Source organism: Manis javanica, chromosome 7, assembly GCF_040802235.1.
Source record: "Manis javanica isolate MJ-LG chromosome 7, MJ_LKY, whole genome shotgun sequence".
NCBI lineage: Eukaryota > Metazoa > Chordata > Mammalia > Pholidota > Manidae > Manis > Manis javanica.
Genome location: NC_133162.1, coordinates 74,372,079 through 74,394,283, shown reverse-complemented (window position 1 = coordinate 74,394,283; position 22,205 = coordinate 74,372,079). Strand labels below are relative to the sequence as shown.

The 22,205-nt window shown below is 38.3% G+C and overlaps 1 protein-coding gene across 1 annotated transcript in view; it reads left to right on the top strand.

Moving 5' to 3' along the window:
• Positions 1-22,205, top strand: part of LOC140850304 (AN1-type zinc finger protein 4-like) — a 60,173-nt gene that overhangs the window by 17,650 nt on the left and 20,318 nt on the right. Inside the window, exons 4-5 of the mRNA XM_073240046.1 lie at positions 2,415-2,601; positions 21,113-21,260. Of these exons, the coding sequence (XP_073096147.1) occupies positions 2,415-2,601; positions 21,113-21,260 (335 nt within the window). The remainder of the gene's footprint in view (positions 1-2,414; positions 2,602-21,112; positions 21,261-22,205) is intronic.

Genomic DNA, 22,205 nt, shown 5'->3' with positions numbered 1-22,205 from the left:
ATTTGTCAGATCCTGCACTAACCAAAAAACTGGTGGTTAATATTGATTCCAGTGCTAACTTACTTCTTCCACAAGTCAAATTTTATCTCTATCCTTTCTAATTTTGGTTAGAGAAAAGGGTTATTACCATCTTTCTCCTAGCTAATTTGGGAGGATTTTGTGACATGTGTTGCTTTGGCTGTTGAACTGTCTTGGATAGTTAGAAAAAACAAAGTTAATAATGTTAGAGCTGATTAACTAGCACTCCTAACATCAGGGACTTTCTATTAATTGGACTTACAAAGATTCCTATGTGGCATAAAGTGATATTTATAATACCAATTCTGAGGGCAGTACAAGAACACTAAAGTGTTACTGAGCAATGATAAGATAGAATTATACAGTGTTTCATGACATGTGAATTCCATTGTATTATATTTCTGAAAGTTGGCTATTTGTGTGTAGTATTACCTTTAAGCCAGAATGATTATAATCAGAACACTCACTTTTCTTACTAGGACTGAAATTATTTTATGTTCATGAGGAGGAGTGTAAGTGCTACAGATTCTAACTTAAAATACATACACACGCACACACACGTGCACATATATACATATACACTTTTTAAAAGCTTTTTTAAAAAGTGAAAATAAAAGGTATCACTACTTACATAGTTGAAGCTTTATAATACTTTTTTTCCCTCCAACTTTCTGTGCCTTGTGAACTGAAAAATCAGCATTTAGAAAACATCTATTTTTTGACATTTTACATTAAATATTTAATGTTGCCTTTATCAAATCAACTTTTTTTTAATTAAAAGCTTGCTCTTGTCTATCTTACATCATTGAAAACTTTGTGTAAAAGAAAAACTGTACCCAGATCTAGAACTTAACCATATGGTATTTAAGAAACCATATTTTTTAGCTGTTTAGTCTTACTTGAAAATTGTTTTAAAAGAACCCTTACCATATGAGCTCCCATAATATTTAGCTTTAAAATTTTTTTTTAACTAACCATTGTCAAAAAAGCATAGAAAATACTTCCTTTCTAAAATTAATTTTAGACTAAACTATATAAATACAATGTTTTATAATTGATAAACTCTAAATGATTTTTCTGTTATGAAAATATATGTTCATTCATACACATATTCCATCCTAATGCCTCCCTAAGAAAGGCACACTATGTTGATTTAAGGAAGACTTTCATGTGGCTCTATGATAGCTGTAGCATAGTTTTTATTTTTTCTTAATATACTGTGGAAAGTGTAACATTAACTTAGAAATGGCAAGAACTTGTTTTAAAAATGTCTTCACATATTCACACATTTTGTGCCTATGAAAGAGTTGATCAAACTTCCAAATATTTTTATAAAATCACCTAAATCTTGTTATATTTCCAGAGGTTTTGTGGTTTGGTAGTGAATGTAAAGTATGGGAGCATCTTTAATTTTTCACCTTGTTAATTTCAGAATTTAGTATTTCTTACTGCTGTGATTTTGTTAATAAATAAGCTACTTGAATGAAAGGGAGTTTGAGAAATTATTACCTCTTTTAGGAAAGAGCAAATGTTTCTGCAGCTTGACATGATAATGTCTTTGGGAGTGAACTTTTTTTCCTGTAACCATTACTTAAGACTCCCAAGTCTGGGGTTCAGGGTCTTTTAGAATATTCACCCTAAGAACTACCAGTCTCTTGAGGCCCTTTGCACCGCAGGAGCAGAATCTGTGGCTGCTGTAGATGAGAGCAAGTTGTAATCATGGCTGCAGTATCATTCAAACAAGAGGACAACTCTAGGCCGCTGGAGCCTGTCAGTAGTGGTGGCTTTACCCTGGTCCTTATGCTGTGCCTAAGCCCATGGATTCACACCGGGACAGTTGAGGTCCTAAGAAACAAACATGCTGACCATCACGCACTGCACACACTGCGGTTTCAGTACATTCACTGGCCCCCTTGTGTTCTTATTGTGTACTTTTAATTACCTTAACTTCAGGTTAAAAAACAGTTTTAAGAAGAATCATTCTTTATATAAAACCAGAAAGAAAAAGGGATTTGTTTGCTTTGAATTTCTAACATTATGTCTCTCAATTATGTGTGTGTGTTTTTAATCTAAAGTAATAAGTGAGATTTATATTGCTTTTTAATTATTAATTGTTGGAAACAATATTGGAAAATACAGGAAGAAGGTGTAAACCTCATGTGTTTGGTTAAGCACTGTCTTTGTACCTAAGAGCATGATAATGCATTTCATTTCTTTCACATAAGGAATGCTGTCTTAACTGTAAAAAGACCAGAAACTTCTTTGAAGAGTATCGTGTGTATATTGTATGCACAGCATTGTTATTCAAATTCAGCACATTATCTCCTGTCACTGTACCAAGAGGCATAAAGCTTGATATAAATTGAAAGTTTGTTTATCAGCTTTTCCATTTTTAGTTCCTATGGAAGATCCACTGAGGGAGATGGCTGAGTGCATGGATTCCAGTCGAGGTGAAGTCTGGGAGAAGACCTCCTGCAACAAACAAGTTACATTTTTGGTATACCGAGAAGGAGATCAATTGAATTTCTTTCGTGTAGTAAATAGGGGAGATGGCACTTTAACACCATCATCTGAAACTTTAAGGTAAATAGGTTTTCATTTGCATGTCTCACGTAGAAAAAGAGAACATCGTATGATACCTTTATGTTTACCTTGTGTCATCAAAATAGTCTTATTATATTCCCAAGACTGACTAAATTTCATGCATTGTCCCCTACCCTCTCTGCCCCAGGTATGTAATTCTGAAATTGTCCTTCAATATGGTTGATATTTACTATTTTAAAACTGAAAGTTATTTACAGAGTAGGGTTTTTTTATACAAAAGATTTATTTCTGTCACTTGATGAAACGCTAGGGTGCCTGCTAGATTACAGAGTCTTGTTTTAACAGTGTTTAATCATGTAGACTTGAAGTAGAAAGGGTTGAACCTAAAGTTGCTACCTTTTTCAAAATTTAACTGTGCTGCTTAAAGGTGGATGTCTCTACTTCCGTAGTCTTGTTTTCCTACTCTATAAATTGGGAAGGAGTTATTACTTATAAAATCAGAAGGAAGCAACCTAAAGGTACCGAGCTGGGCAATAGGGAATTGGACAAGGTAACCAAGGGGTTCATGCATTCTGTCTTCCTCTGATTCTTAATCACCTTTCACTTTAAGTCACTAAACATTTACTGAACTTTTATAGCCAGTCTCTACACTAGGCACTGGGTTACAAAGGTGATTGTCCCTCCCTTCATGGAGCATGTAATTTGCTACAAATAATATCCATGATACAATGTTGGCAGTTGGTATAACAAGTTGTCAGCATCTCTGGAAAACCGGATGAGAGGGCCTTCATTTTGCCTGAAAGACAGACAGTTAAAAGTCAAGTTCTGAGTAGAAGTGACCTTAAAAGAGGAGTAGGTGTTTGCCAAGCGGGCACAGGAGAAAAAGGTATTACAGGTATAAATTAAATCCCACAATATAAAAACCTAGTAGCCAAACCTTTCATAGAAAAAATAACCTGTAGTCTGGGGAACAGTTTTTGTGGGTCAGTAGTCTAGGCAGTTTATCTGGGTGCTCTGCTCAGAGTCCCACAGAGCTGCAGTCAAGCTGTTGGCAAAGGTGAGCTGTTATCTGGAGGCTTGACTGCGGAAGAGAACGTACTTTCAAGCTCATTCACACTGCTGGCATAATTCATTTCCTGGCTGTTATGTTACTGCGTTTTTGCTGCTTTTGGCTAGAGGGTGCCCTCAGCTCCCTTTTGAGTAACTCAGAATCAACTGATTTGGGGCCTAAATTATATCTGAAAATCCCATTGCTCTTGCCATGTTCTGTTGGCCAGAAGCAAGTCCTAAGTCATGCCCACACTCAGGGATAGGAGAGTCTCCAGAGTGTGAGCACCAGGGATCACAAATCACAAAGATTTCGTCAGGATTCTGCGCAACCCAGAGTGTTATGTGGAAGAAAGATTTGACTGATTCTTCGTGGCCACAGAGAGCAGACTGTGACAAATTGGTGCTAACTGTTGACTCTAACATGTCAGGGTCTGGTTAGCACTACAAACAACCATGGCATAAACGTAATGGGCCAGAAGTAGAGAAGAAGAAGCACTGAGGGTTACGGCCTTAATCCTGTGTCTCTTACGTAGGCTGTGTGCTAACTTACTGTTTCGGTTTTCTTAGAACATCCTGTTTTGGCTCTCCTTACCTAAAGGAGAAAATCTAAGCTCCTCAGCTTAGCCTGTAATACCCTTTACAACCTGTCATCATCATCATTTTTTAGATACCTTATTATACCATGTTTTTGCACATCTTTGTCCGTTTGCTTGAAATGTCATTTCCTCCTTTTACTCCAGTTTTTCTCCAGTCAGCCTCAATTTGTATTTAAGACATATCCCAAATGTTGCTGTGGATTTCTTTTAAAATTGTTACTATTCTTCTCAAAATAATTTTTTTATTTTTCTCTTCCTTTCTATTCACCTTCCTGAACTGGACAAGGGATAGAGTGGATGAGAAAGGGAGTAGAAAACTTTTTCTGGTCATACCTTGAAAGACATTTATCTTGCCTATTCTAGGAGAAGCTTTCTACTCTACAACAGGGGGCAGCAAACTGTCTCTGTAAAGGGCCAGATAGTGACTATTTTAGGTTTTTCAAGTCAAGAGATAAAATCAAGGATACTATGTAGGTACTTACATAGCAAAAGAGAAAAATTTCCACAAATTTTTTACTGACAAAATTCAAAATATAGGACTAGAGTACTTTGTGTGTGTGTGTGTTCGAGTCAGGTCTTCTAATGAGAAGAATGGACTTCTTTTTGGGGGGAATTACATTTTACTTAATTGAGGTTGAAAGTTAGTGTTGCCTATCCAGTTTGCAGAATCAATTGCAAAAGTTTACTTGCTGATATTGATCTGTAATGAGATTTTATTTTCTAGCATAAACATCTTTAATGCAACAGCAGGTACCACTGTTCTATTTTAAAATGTCCTTCCTGTCTGTACTCCACTGTGGGGGAATTTATATATATATAATTAAGGTATTATTGATACACACTCTTATGAATGTTTCACATGAAAAACAATGTAGTTACTACATACACCCATATTATCAAGTCCCTGCCATACCCCATTGCAGTTACTATCCATCAGTATAGTAAGATGCCACAGATTCACTTTTTGCCTTCTCTTGCTACTGTTTTCCCAATAACCCCCTTCTCCATCCCTCCCCACCCAGCCTCCCCCACCTCTCCCCTTTGGTAACAACTAGTCCCTTCTTGCAGTATATGAGTCTGCTGCTATTTTATTCCTTCAGGTTTGCTTCATTGTTATACTCCACAAATGAGGGAAATCATTTGGCACTTGTCTTTCTCCACCTGGCTTATTCCACTGAGCATAATATCCTCCATCTCCATCCATGTTGTGGCAAATGGTAGGATTTGTTTCTTTCTTATGGCTGAATAGTATTCCATTGTGCATATGTACTACATCTTCTCTATCCATTCATCTATGAATGGACACTTAGGTTGCTTCCATGTCTTGGCTATTGTAAACAGTGCTGCGATAAACACAACGGTGCATATGTCTTTTTGAGTCTGAGAAGTTGTATTCTTTGGGTAAATTCCAAGGAGTGGGATTCCCGAGTCAAATGGTATTTCTATTTTTAGTTTTTTGAGGAACCTCCGTATTGCTTTACACAATGGTAGAACTAGCTTACATTCCCACCAGCAGTGTAGGACAGTTCCCCTTTCTCCACATCCTTGCCAGCATTTGTTGTTCTTAGTCTTCTCTATGCAGGCCATCTTTACTGGTATGAGGTGATATCTCATTGTGGTTTTAATTTGCATTCCCTTGATGATTAGTGATGTGGAGCATCTTTTCATGTCTCTGTTGGCCATCTGAATTTCTTCTTTGGAGAATTGTCTCCTCATATCCTCTGCCCAGTTTTTAATTGGGTTATTTGCTTTTTGGGTGTTGAGGCATGTAAGTTCTTTATATATTTTGGATGTTAACAACTTGTCGGAAATGTCATTGACAAATATATTCTCCTATACTGTAGGATGCCTTTTTGTTCTGTTGGTGATGTCCTTTGTCGTGCAGAAACTTTTTAGTTTCATGTAGTCCCATGTGTTCATTTTTGCTTTTGTTTCACTTGCTCGAGGAGATGTGTTCAGGAAGAAGTTGCTCATGCTTATATTCAGGAGAGTTTTGCCTATGTTACCTTCTAAGAGTTTTATGGTTTCATGACTTACATTCAGGTCTTTGATCCATTTCAAGTTTACTTTTGTGTGGGAGGTTAGACAATAATCCATTATCATTCTCTTGCATGTAGCTGTCCAGTATTGCCAACAACAGTTGTTGAAGAGGCTGTCATTTTCCCTTTGTATGTCCATGGCTCCTTTATCGTATATTAATTGACCATATATGGTTGGGTTTATATCAGGGCTCTCTAGTCTGTTCAATTGGTCTATGGATCTGTTCTTGTGCCAGTACCAAATTGTCTTGATAACTGTGGCTTTGTAATAGAGCTTGAAGTTGGGAAGCAAGATCCCCCCTGCTTTATTCTTCTTTCTCAGGATTGCTTTGGCTATTCAGGGTCTTTTGTGGTTCCATGTGAATTTTAGAACGATTTACTCTAGTTCATTGAAGAATGCTGTTGGTATTTTAATAGGAATTGCATTTAATCTTTGATTGCTTTAGGCAGAATAGCCATTTTGACAATATTAATTCTTCCTGTAAATGAGCATGGGATGTGTTTCCATTTGTTGGTGTCTTTAATTTCTCTCATAAGTGTCTTGTAGTTTTCAGAGTATAGGTTTTTCAGTTCCTTGATTAGGTTTATTCCAAGGTATTTTATTCTTTTTGATGCAACTGTGAATGGAATTGTTTTACTGATTTCTCTCTCTGCTAGTTCATCATTAGTGTATAGGAATGCAGCAGATTTCTGTGTATTAATTTTGTATCCCGCAACATTGCTGAATTTAGATATTAGATCTAGGAGTTTTGGAGTGGATTTTTTAGGGATTTTTAGGTACAATATCATGTCATCTACAAATAGGAACAGTTTAACTTCTCCCCTAGCAATCTGGATGCCTTTTATTTCTTTGTGTTGTCTGATTGCCATGGCTAGGACCTCCAGTACTATGTTGAATAGAGGTGGGGAGAGTGGGCATCCCTGTCTTATTTCCGATCTTAAAGGAAAAGCTTTCAGCTTCTTGCTGTTAAGTATAATGTCAGCTGTGGTTTTGTCATATGGCCTCTATTATGTTGAGGTACTTGCCCTCTATACCCATTTTGTTGAGAGTTTTCATCATGAATGGATGTTGAATTTTGTCGAATGCTTTTTCAGTATATATGGAGATGATCATATGGTTCTGTTCTTTTTGTTGATGTGGTGGATGATGCTGATGGATTTTCGAATGCTGTACCATCCTTGCAACATTGAGATGAATCCCACTCGATCATGGTGTATGATCAGCTGGATGTATTTTTTAATTCGGTTTGCTAATATTTTGTTGAGTATTTTTGCATTTATGTTCATCAGGGATATTAGTCTGTAATTTTCTTTTTTGGTGGGTTCTTTCCCTGATTTTGGTATTAGAGTGATGCTGGCCTCATAGAATGAGTTTGGAAGTATTCCCCCTTCTTCCACTCTTTGGAAAACTTTAAGGAGGATGGGTATTACATCTTCACTAAATGTTCGATAAAATTCAGCGGTGAAGCCATCTGGTCCAGGGATCTTGTTCTTAGGTAGTTTTTTTATTACAAATTCAATTTTGTTGCTGGTAATTGGTGTATTCAGATTTTCTGTTTCCTCCTGGGTCAGCCTTGGGGGGTTGTATTTTTCTAGATTGGAAGTTTGTATTTTTCTAGAAAGTTGTCCATTTCCTCTAGGTTATCGAGTTTGTTGGTATATAGTTTTTCATAGTATTCTCTAAGAATTCTTTGTATTTCTGTGGTGTCCATAGTGATTTTTCCTTTCTCATTTCTGATTCTGTTTATGTGTATGGACTCTCTTTTTTTCTTGATAAGTCTCACTAGGGGTTTATCTATTTTGTTTTTTTCTCGAGGAACCAGCTCTTGCATTTGTTGATTCTTTCTATTGTTTTATTCTTCTCGATTTGATTTACTTATGATCTAATGTTTATCATGTCCCTCCTTCTACTGACTTTGGGCCTCATTTGTTATTCTTTTTCTTGTTTTGTTAATTGTGAGTTTACACTGCTTATGTAGGATTGGTCTTCTTTCCTGAGGTAGGCCTGTATTGCAATATACTTTCCTATCAGCACAGTCTTCGCTGTGTCCCACAGATTTTGCATTGTTGAATTATTGTCGTCATTTGTCTCCATATATTGCTTGATCTCTGTTTTTATTTGGTCACTGATCCATTGGTTATTTAGGAGCATGTTGTGAAGTCTCCAGGTGTTTGTGTAATTTTTCTTTTTCTTTGCATCTAGTTTCATACCTTTGTGGTCTGAGAAATGGTTGGTATAATTTCACTCTTTTAAATTTACTAAGGCTCTTTTCTGGCCTAGTATGTGATCTGTTAAAAATGTTCCATGTGTACTTAAGAAGAATGTGTATTCTGCAGCTTTTGGGTGTAGAGTTCTATAGATGTCTGTTAGGTCCATCTGTTCTATTGTGTTCTTCAGTGCCTCTGTCTCCTTACTTATTTTCTGTCTGGTTGATCTGTCCTTCGGAGTGAGTGGAGTGTTGAAGTCTCCTAGAATGAATGCACTGCATCATATATTCCCTTTTAGGACCCATATGTCGGTGCTCCTGTGTTGGGTGCATAGATATTTATAATGCTGATATCTTATTGTTGGATTGACTCCTTAATCATTATGTAATGTCCTTCTTTGTCTCTTGTGACTTCCTTTGTTTTGAAGGCAATTTTGTCTGCTGCAAGTACTGCAACACCTGCTCTTTTCTCCCTCTTAGTTGCATGAAATATCTTTTCCATCCCTTCAGTTTTAGTCTGTGTATGTCTTTGGGTTTAAAGTGAGTCTCTTGTAGGCAGCATATAGATATGTCTTGTTTTTTTATCCATTCAGTGACTCTATGTCTTTTGATTGGTGCATTCAGTCCATTTACATTTAGGGTGATTATCGATAGGCATGTGCTTATTGCCATTGCAGGCTTTAGATTCGTGGTTACCAAAAGTTCAAGGTTAACTTCCTTACTATCTAAGAGTCTAACTTAACTCCCTTAATATGCTATTACAAACACAATCTAAAGGTTCTTTTCTTCTGTTCCTTTTTCTTCCTCCTCTGTTCTTTATATATTACGTATCATATTCTGTACTCTTTATCTATCCCTTGATTGCCTTTGGGGGTAGTTGATTTAATTTCACATTTGCTTAGAAATTAACTGTTCTACTTTCTTTACTGTGGTTTTATTACCTCTGGTGACAGCTATTATACCTTAGGAACACTTCCATCTATAGCAGTCCCTCCAAAATAGACTGTAGAGATGGTTTGTGGGAGGTAAATTCCCTCAGCTTTTTCTTATCTGGAAGTTGTTTAATCCCTCCTTCAAATTTAAGTGATAATCTTGCCAGATAAAGTATTCTTGGTTCGAGGCCCCTCTGCTTCATTGCATTAAGTACTTCATGCCACCGCCTCTGGCCTGTAAGGTTTCTGCTGAGAAGTCTGATGTTAGCCTTATGGACTTCCGTTTGTATGTGATCTTATTTCTCTCTGTGGCTGCTTTTTTTCTTCATTATTAATGACTAATTTTTTATTGTGGAAAAAACATGTAAATGAAATCTACCTTCTTAAGTGTTTTTTTGTATCATTAATCTGCAATTGCATTAAGAACATTATGTTTACTAGGTTGCCCCCTTCACCAAGTCCCCCCCCCACATACACCTTCACAGTCACTGTTCATCAACGTAGTAAGACGCTGTAAAATCACTACTTGTCTTCTCTGTGTTGCACAGCCCTCCCTCTGCCCCCACACACACTATACATGCTATTAGTAATGCCCCTTTCTATTTCCCCGCCATTATCCCTCCCTTCTATCCATCCTCCCCAGTCCCTTTCCCTTTGGTAACTGTTAGTCCATTCTAGGGTTCTGTGATTCTGCTGCTGTTTTGTTCCTTCAGTTTTTCTTTGTTCTTATACTCCCCATATGAGTGAAATCATTTGATACTTGTCTTTCTCCACCTTGCTTATTTCACTGAGCATAATACCCTCTAGCTCCATCCATGTTTTTGCGAATGGTACAATTTGCTTTCTTCTTATGGCTGAATAATATTCCATTGTGTATATGTACCACATCTTCTTTATCCATTCATCTACTGATGGACATTTAGGTTGCTTCCATATCTTGGCTATTGTAAATAGTGCAGCGATAAACATAAGGGTGCATCTGTCTTTTTCAAACTAGAGTGCTGCATTCTTTGGGTAAATTCCTAGAAGTGGAATTCCTGGGTCAAATGGTATCTTTATTTTGAGCATTTTGAGGAACCTCCATACTGCTTTCCACAATGGTTGAACTAATTTACATTCCCACCAGCAGTGTAGGAGGGTTCCCCTTTCTCCACAACCTTGCCCACATTTGTTGTTGTTTGTCTTTTCAATGATGGTGATCCTTCCTGGTGTGAGGTGATATCTCATTGTGGTTTTAATTTGCATTTCTCTAATGACAAGTGATGTGGAGCATCTTTTCATGTGTCTGTTGGCCATCTGAATTTAGTATTTGGAGAACTGTCTATTCAGCTCCTCTGTTCATTTTATAATTGGATTATTTGCTTTTTGTTTGTTGAGGTGTGTGAGCTCTTTATATATTTTGGATGTCAGCCCTTTATCGGATCTGTCATTTATGAATATATTCTCCCATACTGTAGGATACCTTTTTGTTCTATTGATGGTGTCCTTTGCTGTACAGAAGCTTTTTAGCTTGATATAGTCCCAATTGTTCATTTTTGCTTTTATTTCCCTGGCCCGGGGAGAAATGTTCTTGAAGAAGTCACTCATGTTTATGTCAATCAGATTTTTGCCTATGTTTTTCTCTAAGAGTTTTATGGTTTCATGACTTACATTCAGGTCTTTGATCCATTTCAAATTTACTTTTGTGTATGGGGCTAGACAGTGATCCAGTTTCATTCTCTTACATGTAGCTGTCCAGTTTTGCCAGCACCGTCTGTTGAAGAGACTGTCATTTCCCATGTCCATGGCTCCTTTATCGTATATTAATTGGCCATATGTGTTTCGGTTAATGTTTGGAGTCTCTTTTTTCCACTGGTCTGTGGCTCTGTTCTTGTGCCAATACCAAATTGTCTTGATTACTATGGCTTTGTAGTAGAGCTTTAAGTTGGGGAGCAAAATCCCCCCCACTTTATTCTTCCTTCTCTGGATTGCTTTGGCTGTTCAGGGTCTTTGGTGGTTCCATATGAATTTTTGAACTATTTCTTCCAGTTCATTGAAGAATGCTATTGGTAATTTGATAGGGATGGCATCAAGTCTGTATATTGCCTTGGGCAGGATGGCCATTTTGACGATATTAATTCTTCCTAGCCAGGAGCATGGGATGAGGGTCCATTTGTTAGTGTCCTTAAGAGGACTTCTCTTAAGAGTGTCTTGTAGTGTTCAGGGTATAGGTCTTTCACTTCCTTGGTTAGGTTTATTCCTAGGTATTTTATTCTTTTTGATGCTATTATGAATGGAATTGTTTTCCTGATTTCTATTTCTATTAGTTCATTGTTAGTGTATAGGAAAGCCACAGATTTCTGTGTGTTAATTTTGTATCCTGCAACTTTTCTGTATTCTGATATCAGTTCTAGTAGTTTTGGAGTGGAGTCTTCAGGGTTTTTTATGTACAATATCATGTCATCTGCAAATAGTGACAGTTTGACCTCTTCTTTACCAATCTGAATTCCTTGTATTTCTTAGTTTTGTCTATTTGCCATGGCTAGGACCTCCAGTACTATGTGGAATAACAGTGGGGAGAGTGGGCATCCCTGTCTTGTTCCTTGTCTCAGAGGAAAAGCTTTCAGCCTCTCGCTGTTCAGTACGATGTTACCTGTGGGTTTATCATATATGGCCTTTATTATGTTGAGGTACTTGCCCTCTATACCCATTTTGTTGAGACTTTTTATCATGAATGGATGTTGAATTTTGTTGAATGCTTTTTCAGCATCTATGGAGATGGTCATATGGTTTTTGTCCTTTTTTTGTTGATGTGGTGGATGATGTTGATGGATTTTCGAATGTTGTACCTTCCTTGCATTCCTGGGATGAATCTCACTTGGTCATGGTGTATGATTCTCTTGATGTATTTTTGAATTCGGTTTGCTAATATTTTATTGAGTATTTTTGCGTCTAGTTCATCAGGGATACTGGTCTGTTGTTTTCTTTTTTGGTGGGGTCTTTTCCTGGTTTTGGTATTAGGGTGATGTTGGCTTCACAGAATGAGTTTCGGAGTATTCCCTCCTCTTCTATTTTTTGGAAAAGTTTAATGTGAATTGGTATTATGTCTTCTCCGTATGTCTGATAAAATTCCGAGGTAAATCCATCTGGCCCGCGTTTTTGTTCTTGGATAGTTTTTTGATTACCGCTTCAGTTTCGTTGCTGGTAATCAGTCTGTTTATATTGTCTGTTTCTTTCTGGATCAGTCTTGGAAGGTTGTATTTTTCTAGGAAGTTGTCCATTTCTCCTAGGTTTTCCAGCTTGTTAGCATATAGGTTTTCATAGTATTCTCTAATAATTCTTTGTGTTTCTGTGTGGCCTGTCATGATTTTTCCTTTCTCGATTCTGATTCTGTTGATGTGTGTTGATTCTCTTTTTCTCTTAATAAGTCTGGCTAGAGGCTTATCTACTTTGTTTATTTCCTTGAAGAACCAACTCTTGGTTTCATTAATTTTTTTCTATTGTTTTTTCTTCTCAATTTTATTTATTTCTTCTCTGATCTTTATTATGTCCATCTGTCCGCTGAACTTTGGCCTCATTTGTTCTTCTTTTTCCTATTTTGATAATTGTGATGTTAGACTATTCATTTGGGATGGTTCTTCCTTCTTTAACTATGCCTGGATTGCTATGTACTTTCCTCATAAGACTGCTTTTGCTGCATTCCACAGAAGTAGGGGCTTTGTGTTGTTGTTGTTATTTGTTTCCATGTATTGCTGGATCTCCATTTTAATTTGGTCCTTGATCTATTGATTATTTAGGAGCATGTTGTTAAGCCTCCATATGTTTGTGAGCCTTTTTGCTTTCTTTGTACAATTTATTTCTAGTTTTGTACCTTTGTGGTCTGAAAAGTTGGTTGGTAGGATTTCAGTCTTTTGGAATTTACTGAGGCTTTTTTTGTGGCCTAGTATGTGGTCTATTCTGGAGAATGTTCCATGTGCACTTGAGAAGAATGTGTATCCTGTTGCTTTTGGATGTAGAGTTCTATAGATGTCTGGTAGGTCCATCTGTTGTAGTGTGTTGTTCAGTGCCTCTGTGTCCTTACTTATTTTCTGTCTGGTGCATCTGTCCTTTGGAGTGAGTGGTGTGTTAAAGTCTCCCAAAATGAATGCACTGCATTCTATTTCCTCCTTTAATTCTGTTAGTATTTGTTTCACATATATTGATGCTCCTGTATTGGGTACATATATGTTTATAATGGTAATATCCTCTTGTTGGACTGAGCCCTTTATCATTATGTAATGTCCTTCTTTATCTCTTGTTACTTTCTTTGTTTTGAAGTCTATTTAGTCTGATAGTAGTATTGCAGCTCCTACTTTTTTCTCCCTGTTGTTTGCATGAAATATCTTTTTCCAGCCCTTGACTTTTAATCTGTGCATGTCTTTGGCTTTGAGGTGAGTCTCTTGTATGCAGTACATAGATGGGTCTTGCTTTTTTATCCATTCTATTACTCTGTGTCTTTTGATTGGTGCATTCAGTCCATTTACATTTAGCGTGATTATTAAAAGATACATACTTATTGCCATTGCAGGCTTTAGATTCATGGTTACCAAAGGTTCAAGGTTAGCTTCTTTACTACCTTACTGTCTGATTTAACTTGTTTATTGAACTGTTATAAACACAGTCTGATGATTATTTCTTTCTCTTCTTTTTTCTCCTTCTCCATTCTTCATATGTTGTTTCTATTGTTCTGTGCTCTTTTTAGGAGTGCTCCCATCTAGAGCAGTCCCACTGAGATACCCTGTAGAGGTGGTTTGTGGGAGGCAAATTCCCTCAACTTTTTGCTTGTCTGGGAATTGTTTAATCCCTCCTTCATATTTAAATGATAATCGTGCTGGATACAGTATCCTTGGTTCCAGGCCCTTCTCTTTCATTGCATTAAATGTATCATGCCATTCTCTTCTGGCCTGTAAGCTTTCTGTTGAGAAGTCTGATGATAGCCTGATGGGTTTTCCTTTGTAGGTGACCTTTTTTGTCTCTCTGGCTGCCTTTAATAATCTGTCCTTGTCCTTGATCATCACCATTTTAATTATTATGTGTCTTGGTGTTGTCCTGTTTCGATCCCTTCTGTTGGGAGTTCTGTGTGCTTCCATGGTCTGAGCAACTATTTCCTCCCCCAGTTTGGGGAAGTTCTCAGCAACTATTTCTTCGAAGACATTTTCTATCCCTTTTCCTCTCTTTTCTTCTTCTGGTACCCCTATAATGCAGATATTTTTCCTTTTGGATTGGTCACACAGTTCTCTTAATATTGTTTCATTCCTGGAGATCCTTTTATCTCTCTCTGCATCAGCTTCTATGCATTCCTGTTTTTCTGGTGTCTATTCCATCAGTGGCCTCTTGCATCTTATCCATTCTGCTTATAAATCCTTCCAGAGATTGTTTCATTTCTGTAATCTCCCTCTGGACATCATCCCTTAGCTCTTGTATATTTCTCTGTGGCTCTGTCACCATGTTTATGCTTTTTATTTTGAATTCTTTTTCAGGGAGACTGTTTAGATCTGTCTGTGCAGATCCTCTCTCGGGGCTTGTCTGAACTATTTTGGGCTGGACTAAATTTTTTGCCTTTTCATGGTGCTTGCAGTGGCTATAGGCATGTTTCAGGTGTGTCAGCTGGGAGAAGAAAGTCGTTTTCTGCTTGCTGGTTGCCTTGTCCTTCTCCGCTGCCTGTGTCAGTTACCCACACTCCTGGAGCAGCCACCGGTTTAATCCCCTAAGCTGCTGTGGGCAGGGTCTCCATCAGAGCAGTGCGGAGCCCTGCAGGGAGTTGCAGGCATCCCAGGTGGGCTCCTCCACAATAGCAGCACCGCTGCCAGGCGGCTGTGTGCCAGCAGCGGCCTTTGAATCTGGCCTGGGCCGCTGTGCATCGGGCTGGGATTCCGGTCGGCTGCTGGGAGCGCAGCTGCTCCTTCTGGCACTCCTGCCGGTGCATGCAGGCCTCTCCCACGCGGACCTCTCCCGGTCTCCTCTGGCGTCACTGCCGCCAGCACGCATAGGCCTCTCCCGGGCTGCTCAGTCGCCACCATGGCGGGCTTGCATGAGCTGCTCCCAGTCCCCTCTGGTACCGCCGGTGCATGCGGGCCATTCCCAGTCCCCTGCGGCGCCACCACACCCGGCGCACACTGCCACTCTCCCACTACTGGGCCGGTGTGTCGGGGTCTGTGCCAGTTGGGGGAATGACTGGCAGGCTGCTTAGTGCCATGAGGGGCTTCAGAGCTTCTCTTTTGCCCAGGGGTTTAGGATGCCTAAAGTTCCCCAGGATTCCCAGCAGCTGGCTAAGTGTGCTGGGACGACTTCGTCCAGCTGTGGGGTCCCTGTGTCTTTAAGACTTGCAAAAAGCACTTGCTTTTCTTTTGTCTCAGGGGAGCCAGTTGCAGAGACCTCTCCACAGGTTTTGCTTTTCCGTTTCTCTAATATCCAGCACCCCATGCACCTTGTGTCTGTGCTCCGCGTCCGGATTTCTAGAGATGCTTGTTTAGCAGTCCTGGGCTTTCACTCCCTCCCCGTTCCTACTCCTTTCTTCCCACCAGGTCTGGGATGGGGGAGCATTCACGTCCTGCCTGGCTGCAGCTTGTATCTTACCCCCTTTGTGTGATGTTGAGTTCTCGCAGATATAGATGTATCCTGACTGTTGTACTGCATCCACTGGTGTCTCTTTTAGAAATAGTTGTATTTATTGTATTTTCATAAATATATATGTTTTTGGGAGGAGATTTCCACTGAACTACTCATGCCACCCTCTTTCCATGATCCTCTCTCTGTGGCTTCTTTTAATAGTCTGTCCTTATCCTTGATCTTTGCCATTTTAATTACTATATGTCTTGGTGTTGTCTTCCTTGGGTCCCTTGAGTTGGGAGATCTGTATACCTCCATTGCCTGAGAGACTATCTCCTTCCCCAGGTTGGGGAAGTTTTCAACAATTACCTCGTCAAAGACACTTTCTTTCCCTTTTTCTCTCTCTTCTTCTTCTGGTACCCCTATAATGTGAATATTGTTCCATTTCAAATGACCACACAGTTCTCTTAATATTCTTTCATTCTTAGAGATCCTTTTTTCTCTGTGTACCTCAGCTTCTTTGTATTCTTCTTCTCTAATTTCTATTTCATTTATCATCTCCTGCACGGTATCTAATCTGCTTTTAATACCCTCAATTGTGCTCTTTAACGATTGGATCTCTGACCAGAATTCATTCCTGAGTTCTTGAATATTATTCTGTTCCTCCATGAGCATGTTAATGATTTTTACTTTGAACTCCCTTTCCAGAAAATTCATGAATTCAGTTTCATCTGAATCTTTCTCAGGTGTTGTATGCATAATTTTACTTTGAACCAAGTTTCTTTGGCATTTCATATTTGTATATTGCACCCTCTAGTGCCCAGAAACTCTTCTTTCTGGAGCTGCTCTGCCCCTGAAGCAATGTCGGGGTTCGCAGGGGTGCAGTATTAGTGCCTGGGGGGAGGAAAGAGCTGTTGCCTGGTGCTATGCCTGCTCCACTGCAGAATCAGTGGACCGAGCACACAGATATAAGCCTCTATGCTTTGCATTTGTAGTTACTGTCGATGTGGCTACCCTCTGGCTGGCCTAATGCTGGGGTAGGGTTTGCCAGTTTGTGAGCCATGGGGGCTGGCCGGGAGAAAGGCGCAGTAGGCTGTATATCATGGAGGGGGTCTTTCAAAGTGGGTAGCTAGCCAGGGAGCTGGAGCGCCTGAAGATCGAGAAAGTTCCCAACCTGCTGGGCAGAGTGCACCCGGACAATTTTGTCTACCTTTCTCCTGAGCAGTAAGCTCTGTGCAATCCTTGCCCCTTTAGCAGCCCTCTTGCTCTTAGGAAGTCTCTCAGCCTGCCCACCTTTCTTTTGTCCCAGAGCAGCCAGATATGGATCCCTGCTTTCCACAATTGGCTGGAATCTCAGTCTCTCCAGGTGTTCTGTCTGTCTTAGCTTTCCAATCCCCTAATCACAAGAGTGCCACGTAAGCACCGTGAAATGTACATTTGTGCTCCCAGAGCACATCTCCGGAGTTAGGTATTCAGCAGTCTCAGGCCTCCACTTCCTCCCTGCTCGATTTCTCTTCCTCCCACTGGTGAGCTGGGGTGGGGGAAGGCCTTGGGTCCCACCGGGCCACGGCTTTTGTATGTTACCCTGTTCCTTGAGGTTTATTCTTTTCTCCAGGTGTATTTAGTTTGGCGCAGATGTCTTTCCTGTTGCTCTTTCAGGATTAGTCATTTTAATTGTATTTTCATATTATATGTGGTTTTAGGAGAATGCCCCTGTCTCACCTCTCATGCCGCCATCTTTAATCCTCAGGACTGGTCTTTAAACAAGTTTGTTTTCTTTGGGCACATTTCTTCAACTGCTGTGATCAAACATGGTTTTATTAACTTACTATTGGTAAACAGAGTTTTAGCTTGGCTAGTACATAAGTCACCCAGGAACTTATTTTGGCTGCTGTCTCATTTGCATTGTACATTTTTATTTAGAAATTCTATTCTGATGACATACTCCATTTTAAATTTTCTGATTTTTCAACTTGCTTTTCTGCAAGTTTGAAATGCTGTGATGAGTCCTTAGTCTGGTTATGTCCAAATGCATGGTTTTTCTTTAGTACAGTTATAGTAACAGTGCATAATACACAGAATGCTTTGCCATTTAATTGATAACTTTCTCCTGTGCCTTGAAACTGCAGCACTTGAAGTCCACTATTCATTCTTTTTTTAACATGTTGGATATATATACTAGCAGTAAAAACAACCTATCATGGTACAATGATACGTGTGGCACTCAAACTGCTGTTGAATATTGATTGTGTCACATTTGTAGTGCAAGATACAATGCAAAGCTATGAAGGGCTATATATCTTTTGGGGCTACACTGCTGGTTTAGTACGAAAGCAGCCATATGAAATATGTGATCACATGAGTGTGTGGCTGTGTTCCAGTAAAACTTTATTTCTGGGCACAACTTTGTCATATAATTTTCATGGTATAAAATATTATTTTGATTTTTATCAACTATTTGAAAATTTAAAGAACATTCTTAGCTTGTAGGCCACACCAAAGTAAATGGTGGACTGAATTTAGCCTGTCACCGTAGTTTACCAAGTTCTGCTCTAAGAAGAAACAGAGTGAATTGGGTGCTTATTTGAATCATTCTGATACAAGATCTAGTATCTGTCACTTTTTTGTCTCATATCTTTTTAGTTAATTGTGCCACCTACTGCTTTTTTAAGTGGAAAGAAATAAAAGGAGGCATTGCAAGACTTAATTAAATGATAACTTGTCTATGAATGTCACACAAGGATTGACTTTGGAATAAACAATTATTCCTGTTGAAATAAATATTACATTTGTCCATCTCATTTTTAAATTGTATTATTAGATTAAAAGATTTAGAAAAGGCTAAATACAGCATTAAAGAAAGTATTTAGAAATCCAAGAAAATATTTGGAATATTTAAATAGTATAAAAGATATTTTTGATTAAGTTTATAAATTACTGTATTATCCTAGTCTAGTCACATTTTCCATTTAGAAAAAAAGTTGTGAGGGGCTTCTAACTGACCCTCATGAATCTGTGCTTTATGAAAGAAAACACAGTAATGTGTTTATTTGAAAAAAATAGGTGAATTTCAAAGTGTTTTTTAATTCTCTAAACTACATCCAATGAAATATTTATTGTGCTTATACTTTTGAAAATACATGCACATATTGTTCTCCACAGGAAAATAGTAAAGGACCAGTTTGTTCTGACAGAAAGTTGAGTCAGGAACCTCTTTCAGTATTCAGTATGGGTACTTGAAGTTAAAATACTACAGGATGTAACAGAGAAGTACTTAAAGTATTGCAGGGTAAAGTTAAAATAAGAATAGAGTATACTCGAGTCATTCCTTCCAACTCCAATGATGAACTGGTAAAAATCTTCAGTTATCCTTCCTTTTCAGGTATAGTTAACTTCAAGACAAGAGCCTTCACATACTGTTAAGTTCTGTCACTTACATGGGTACACAAGCATGACATGGTAACATCTTGCTTGGTGCCTGAGGAAGCAGCAGGAAATTGTATAAAGAATGGACTTTGGTATGAGACATCAGGGGATTTCAATCTTAGGGCCTCTATTTACTAGCTTTCTGGTCCAAACAAAATCACTTCTCTTGACTGCAGTTTCTTCATTTATAAAAAGGGACACCGTATCACCTTACATAGTTTTTGTGAGGATTGGAAATAATACATGGCAAGTACCTGGCAGACGGCATTCAGTAAATAGAGCAATGTTAATTCAGCATTGCGCCTGTTGTGTCAATTTTTATACTGTAGTCAGCATCTAAAATAGTAGAAGTGGTGGTCATGAGTCAAGCACTAGAGACTAAACTGGTTTTGGAGCCTATTCCGAGCATTCTCCCTTGTGATACCCATGCCCTCTATGCATATAAGTAACCCATGATTTCAGAATATCATCAGTTTTACCATTAAAGTTTAAGAATGGGGCTCTCCACTCTCTACTTTGCCTTCATGTGGTGGTACTATGTACTTCAGAAGCATTATGGAATATGCCCCTTATTAAGGCTATCCTAAACTGTTTTCATTTCTTACAACCATATAGAACAAGAAATCTTAACCCTCATATATCTTTGGTTTCCTTCCCCAGATACAAACTTTAGTTTTCCTTTAAATCAGTCAGGCAGAATGACTTCCACACGTTCTTATTTTTCTCTATTTAAAATTTTAGTCATTCTTCAAATATCCCAAGCTTGTGTTTTTAGCAAACCCTTACCATTCTAATATTCCCATTATTGAAAATGCTGAGTAATGTTGAAATTTAAGTAATGTTTCTGTTCAATTCAACAAACATTTATTGGATATGTGCCAGGCACTGTATCAGGTGCTAAGACTAGAAAGATGAATAAAACCTAATTCCTGCTTCCCACTTACTTACATATGGGAGGTAAGAGGGGAGGGTGACATCGAAGAATACATGTGAGGGTAGTGTGGTAAGTGCCATTATATTATGCACTAAAAGGGAAGGGCCCCCAAATAATAATTTGTTGAGGTGTGAATAAATGTCATGGTGATTGGTTAGTAATTGAAATATTTTACATATTTAATAATTTGTGTCATGATTCGAGTGTCTTTTTTCATTTTACAATCTATGCTCTTCTAGGTGGTTACTCCAAACACACCAAGAAAAATCTTAAGTTACTCTTTTTTGTTGCTGTTGTTTTTTAAGAACAGAAAATATTCTGATGAAGTCTGAATGACTTCCTTTTTTTACAGAGAATCCTTTCAGGAGGAATAAAAATCTGGACTTCTGTGTGAATTTCTTTTTCTTCCTGGTTAATGGAAATCTGATCAACCTATGGTCTAGGTTGCCTTGGCTGACAAAATGAAATCTGAACATTCTTGTGGAAATGGATTTTCCTGCTGTGGGAGTAATATAAGCAAGCAGATGCCAAAAGATCTTTACTTATGGCATACTGGCTTCAGAAAAAGCTTGGCTGCCCTAGATTTACAGTAATGCTAGATCGTGATATTCCTCCCCATTTATTTTTTTCTCCTACGAAATATATTTTTTGAAGTATAATTGCCTTGAGTTTACACTGACATGGCGGATTTATTGTTTTACCAGCAGCAGCATCTGTGGTTTCTAGTGCACATAGAATATTTTAAACCGTTGGGCCAGATATCAGGCACATTTCAATGGTAGTCATTATTTCTTTGCAGTCGTGGCACTGTGTATGGTTCACATACTGCGGAGGATAAGGAACTTGAGCATTCTCCCTCTGGGCAACAGATCATCGAGAATTCAATAACTAAGAATAAGATGAAGCTGCTGAAGGCCAAGATGGAGAACACGAATCCCAGCAAAAAGGTGACGCTCTTTGCACTTGACCAGGCCATTCTCTTTGATGGTCCTGACCAAAAAAATTATATATATATATATATATATATATACATACATACATACATACATACATAAAATATTACTCATTTCAAGTTTTTGCCTTCAGTTATTTGTTGACATATTGAAAGCGATGAATGGGTTTTTAGGCCAACAGCACATGTAATGTAATTTATGCTGCACTTAAACTAATTCATGATTTTTAATAATTTTGTAGTTCTAGAGCCAAGAAGGACAATAAAAGGAACCTCATCTTAATCTTACAGTAATTACTTTTTTAGATACTTTGTTAATATTTGCGTATTATGGGTATCTCCTCTTTCTGGGTGTGGATATGGAGTATACCTATGTTCAGCTTTACTAGGTACAGTTAGTTTTCCAAAGTGATTCCAAAGTAATTGAACCAGTTTACATTCTGTTCTGTAGTGAATGAGAACGGCAGTTTTCACACATCCTTACTAGTATTTGGTATGGTCCTTTTTTATTTTTGTCATTCTTCTTGATGTATAGCAGCATCACATTATGGCTTAATTTGCATTTCTCTGACTAATGAAGTTGAGCAACTTTCACATGTTCATTGGGTGTTTTGATATCCCTTTTTTGTAAAATGTCTATTCAAATCTTTTGCCCATTTTTCTGTAGGGTTGTATGATTTTGTTGTTCTTTTGTTTTGTTTTTTTGGTATCATTAATATACCATTACATGCGGAACATTATGTTTACTACACTACCCCCTTCAGCAAGTCCACTGCACAAACCCCATTACAGTCACTGTCCATCAGTGTAGTAAGATGCTGTAGAAGCACTACTTGTCTTCTCTGTGTTGCACAGCCCTCCCCGTGCCTCCCTCCAAATTATACATGCTAATCTTAATGCCCCCTTTCTTTTCCCCGTCCTTATCCCTCCCTTCCCACCC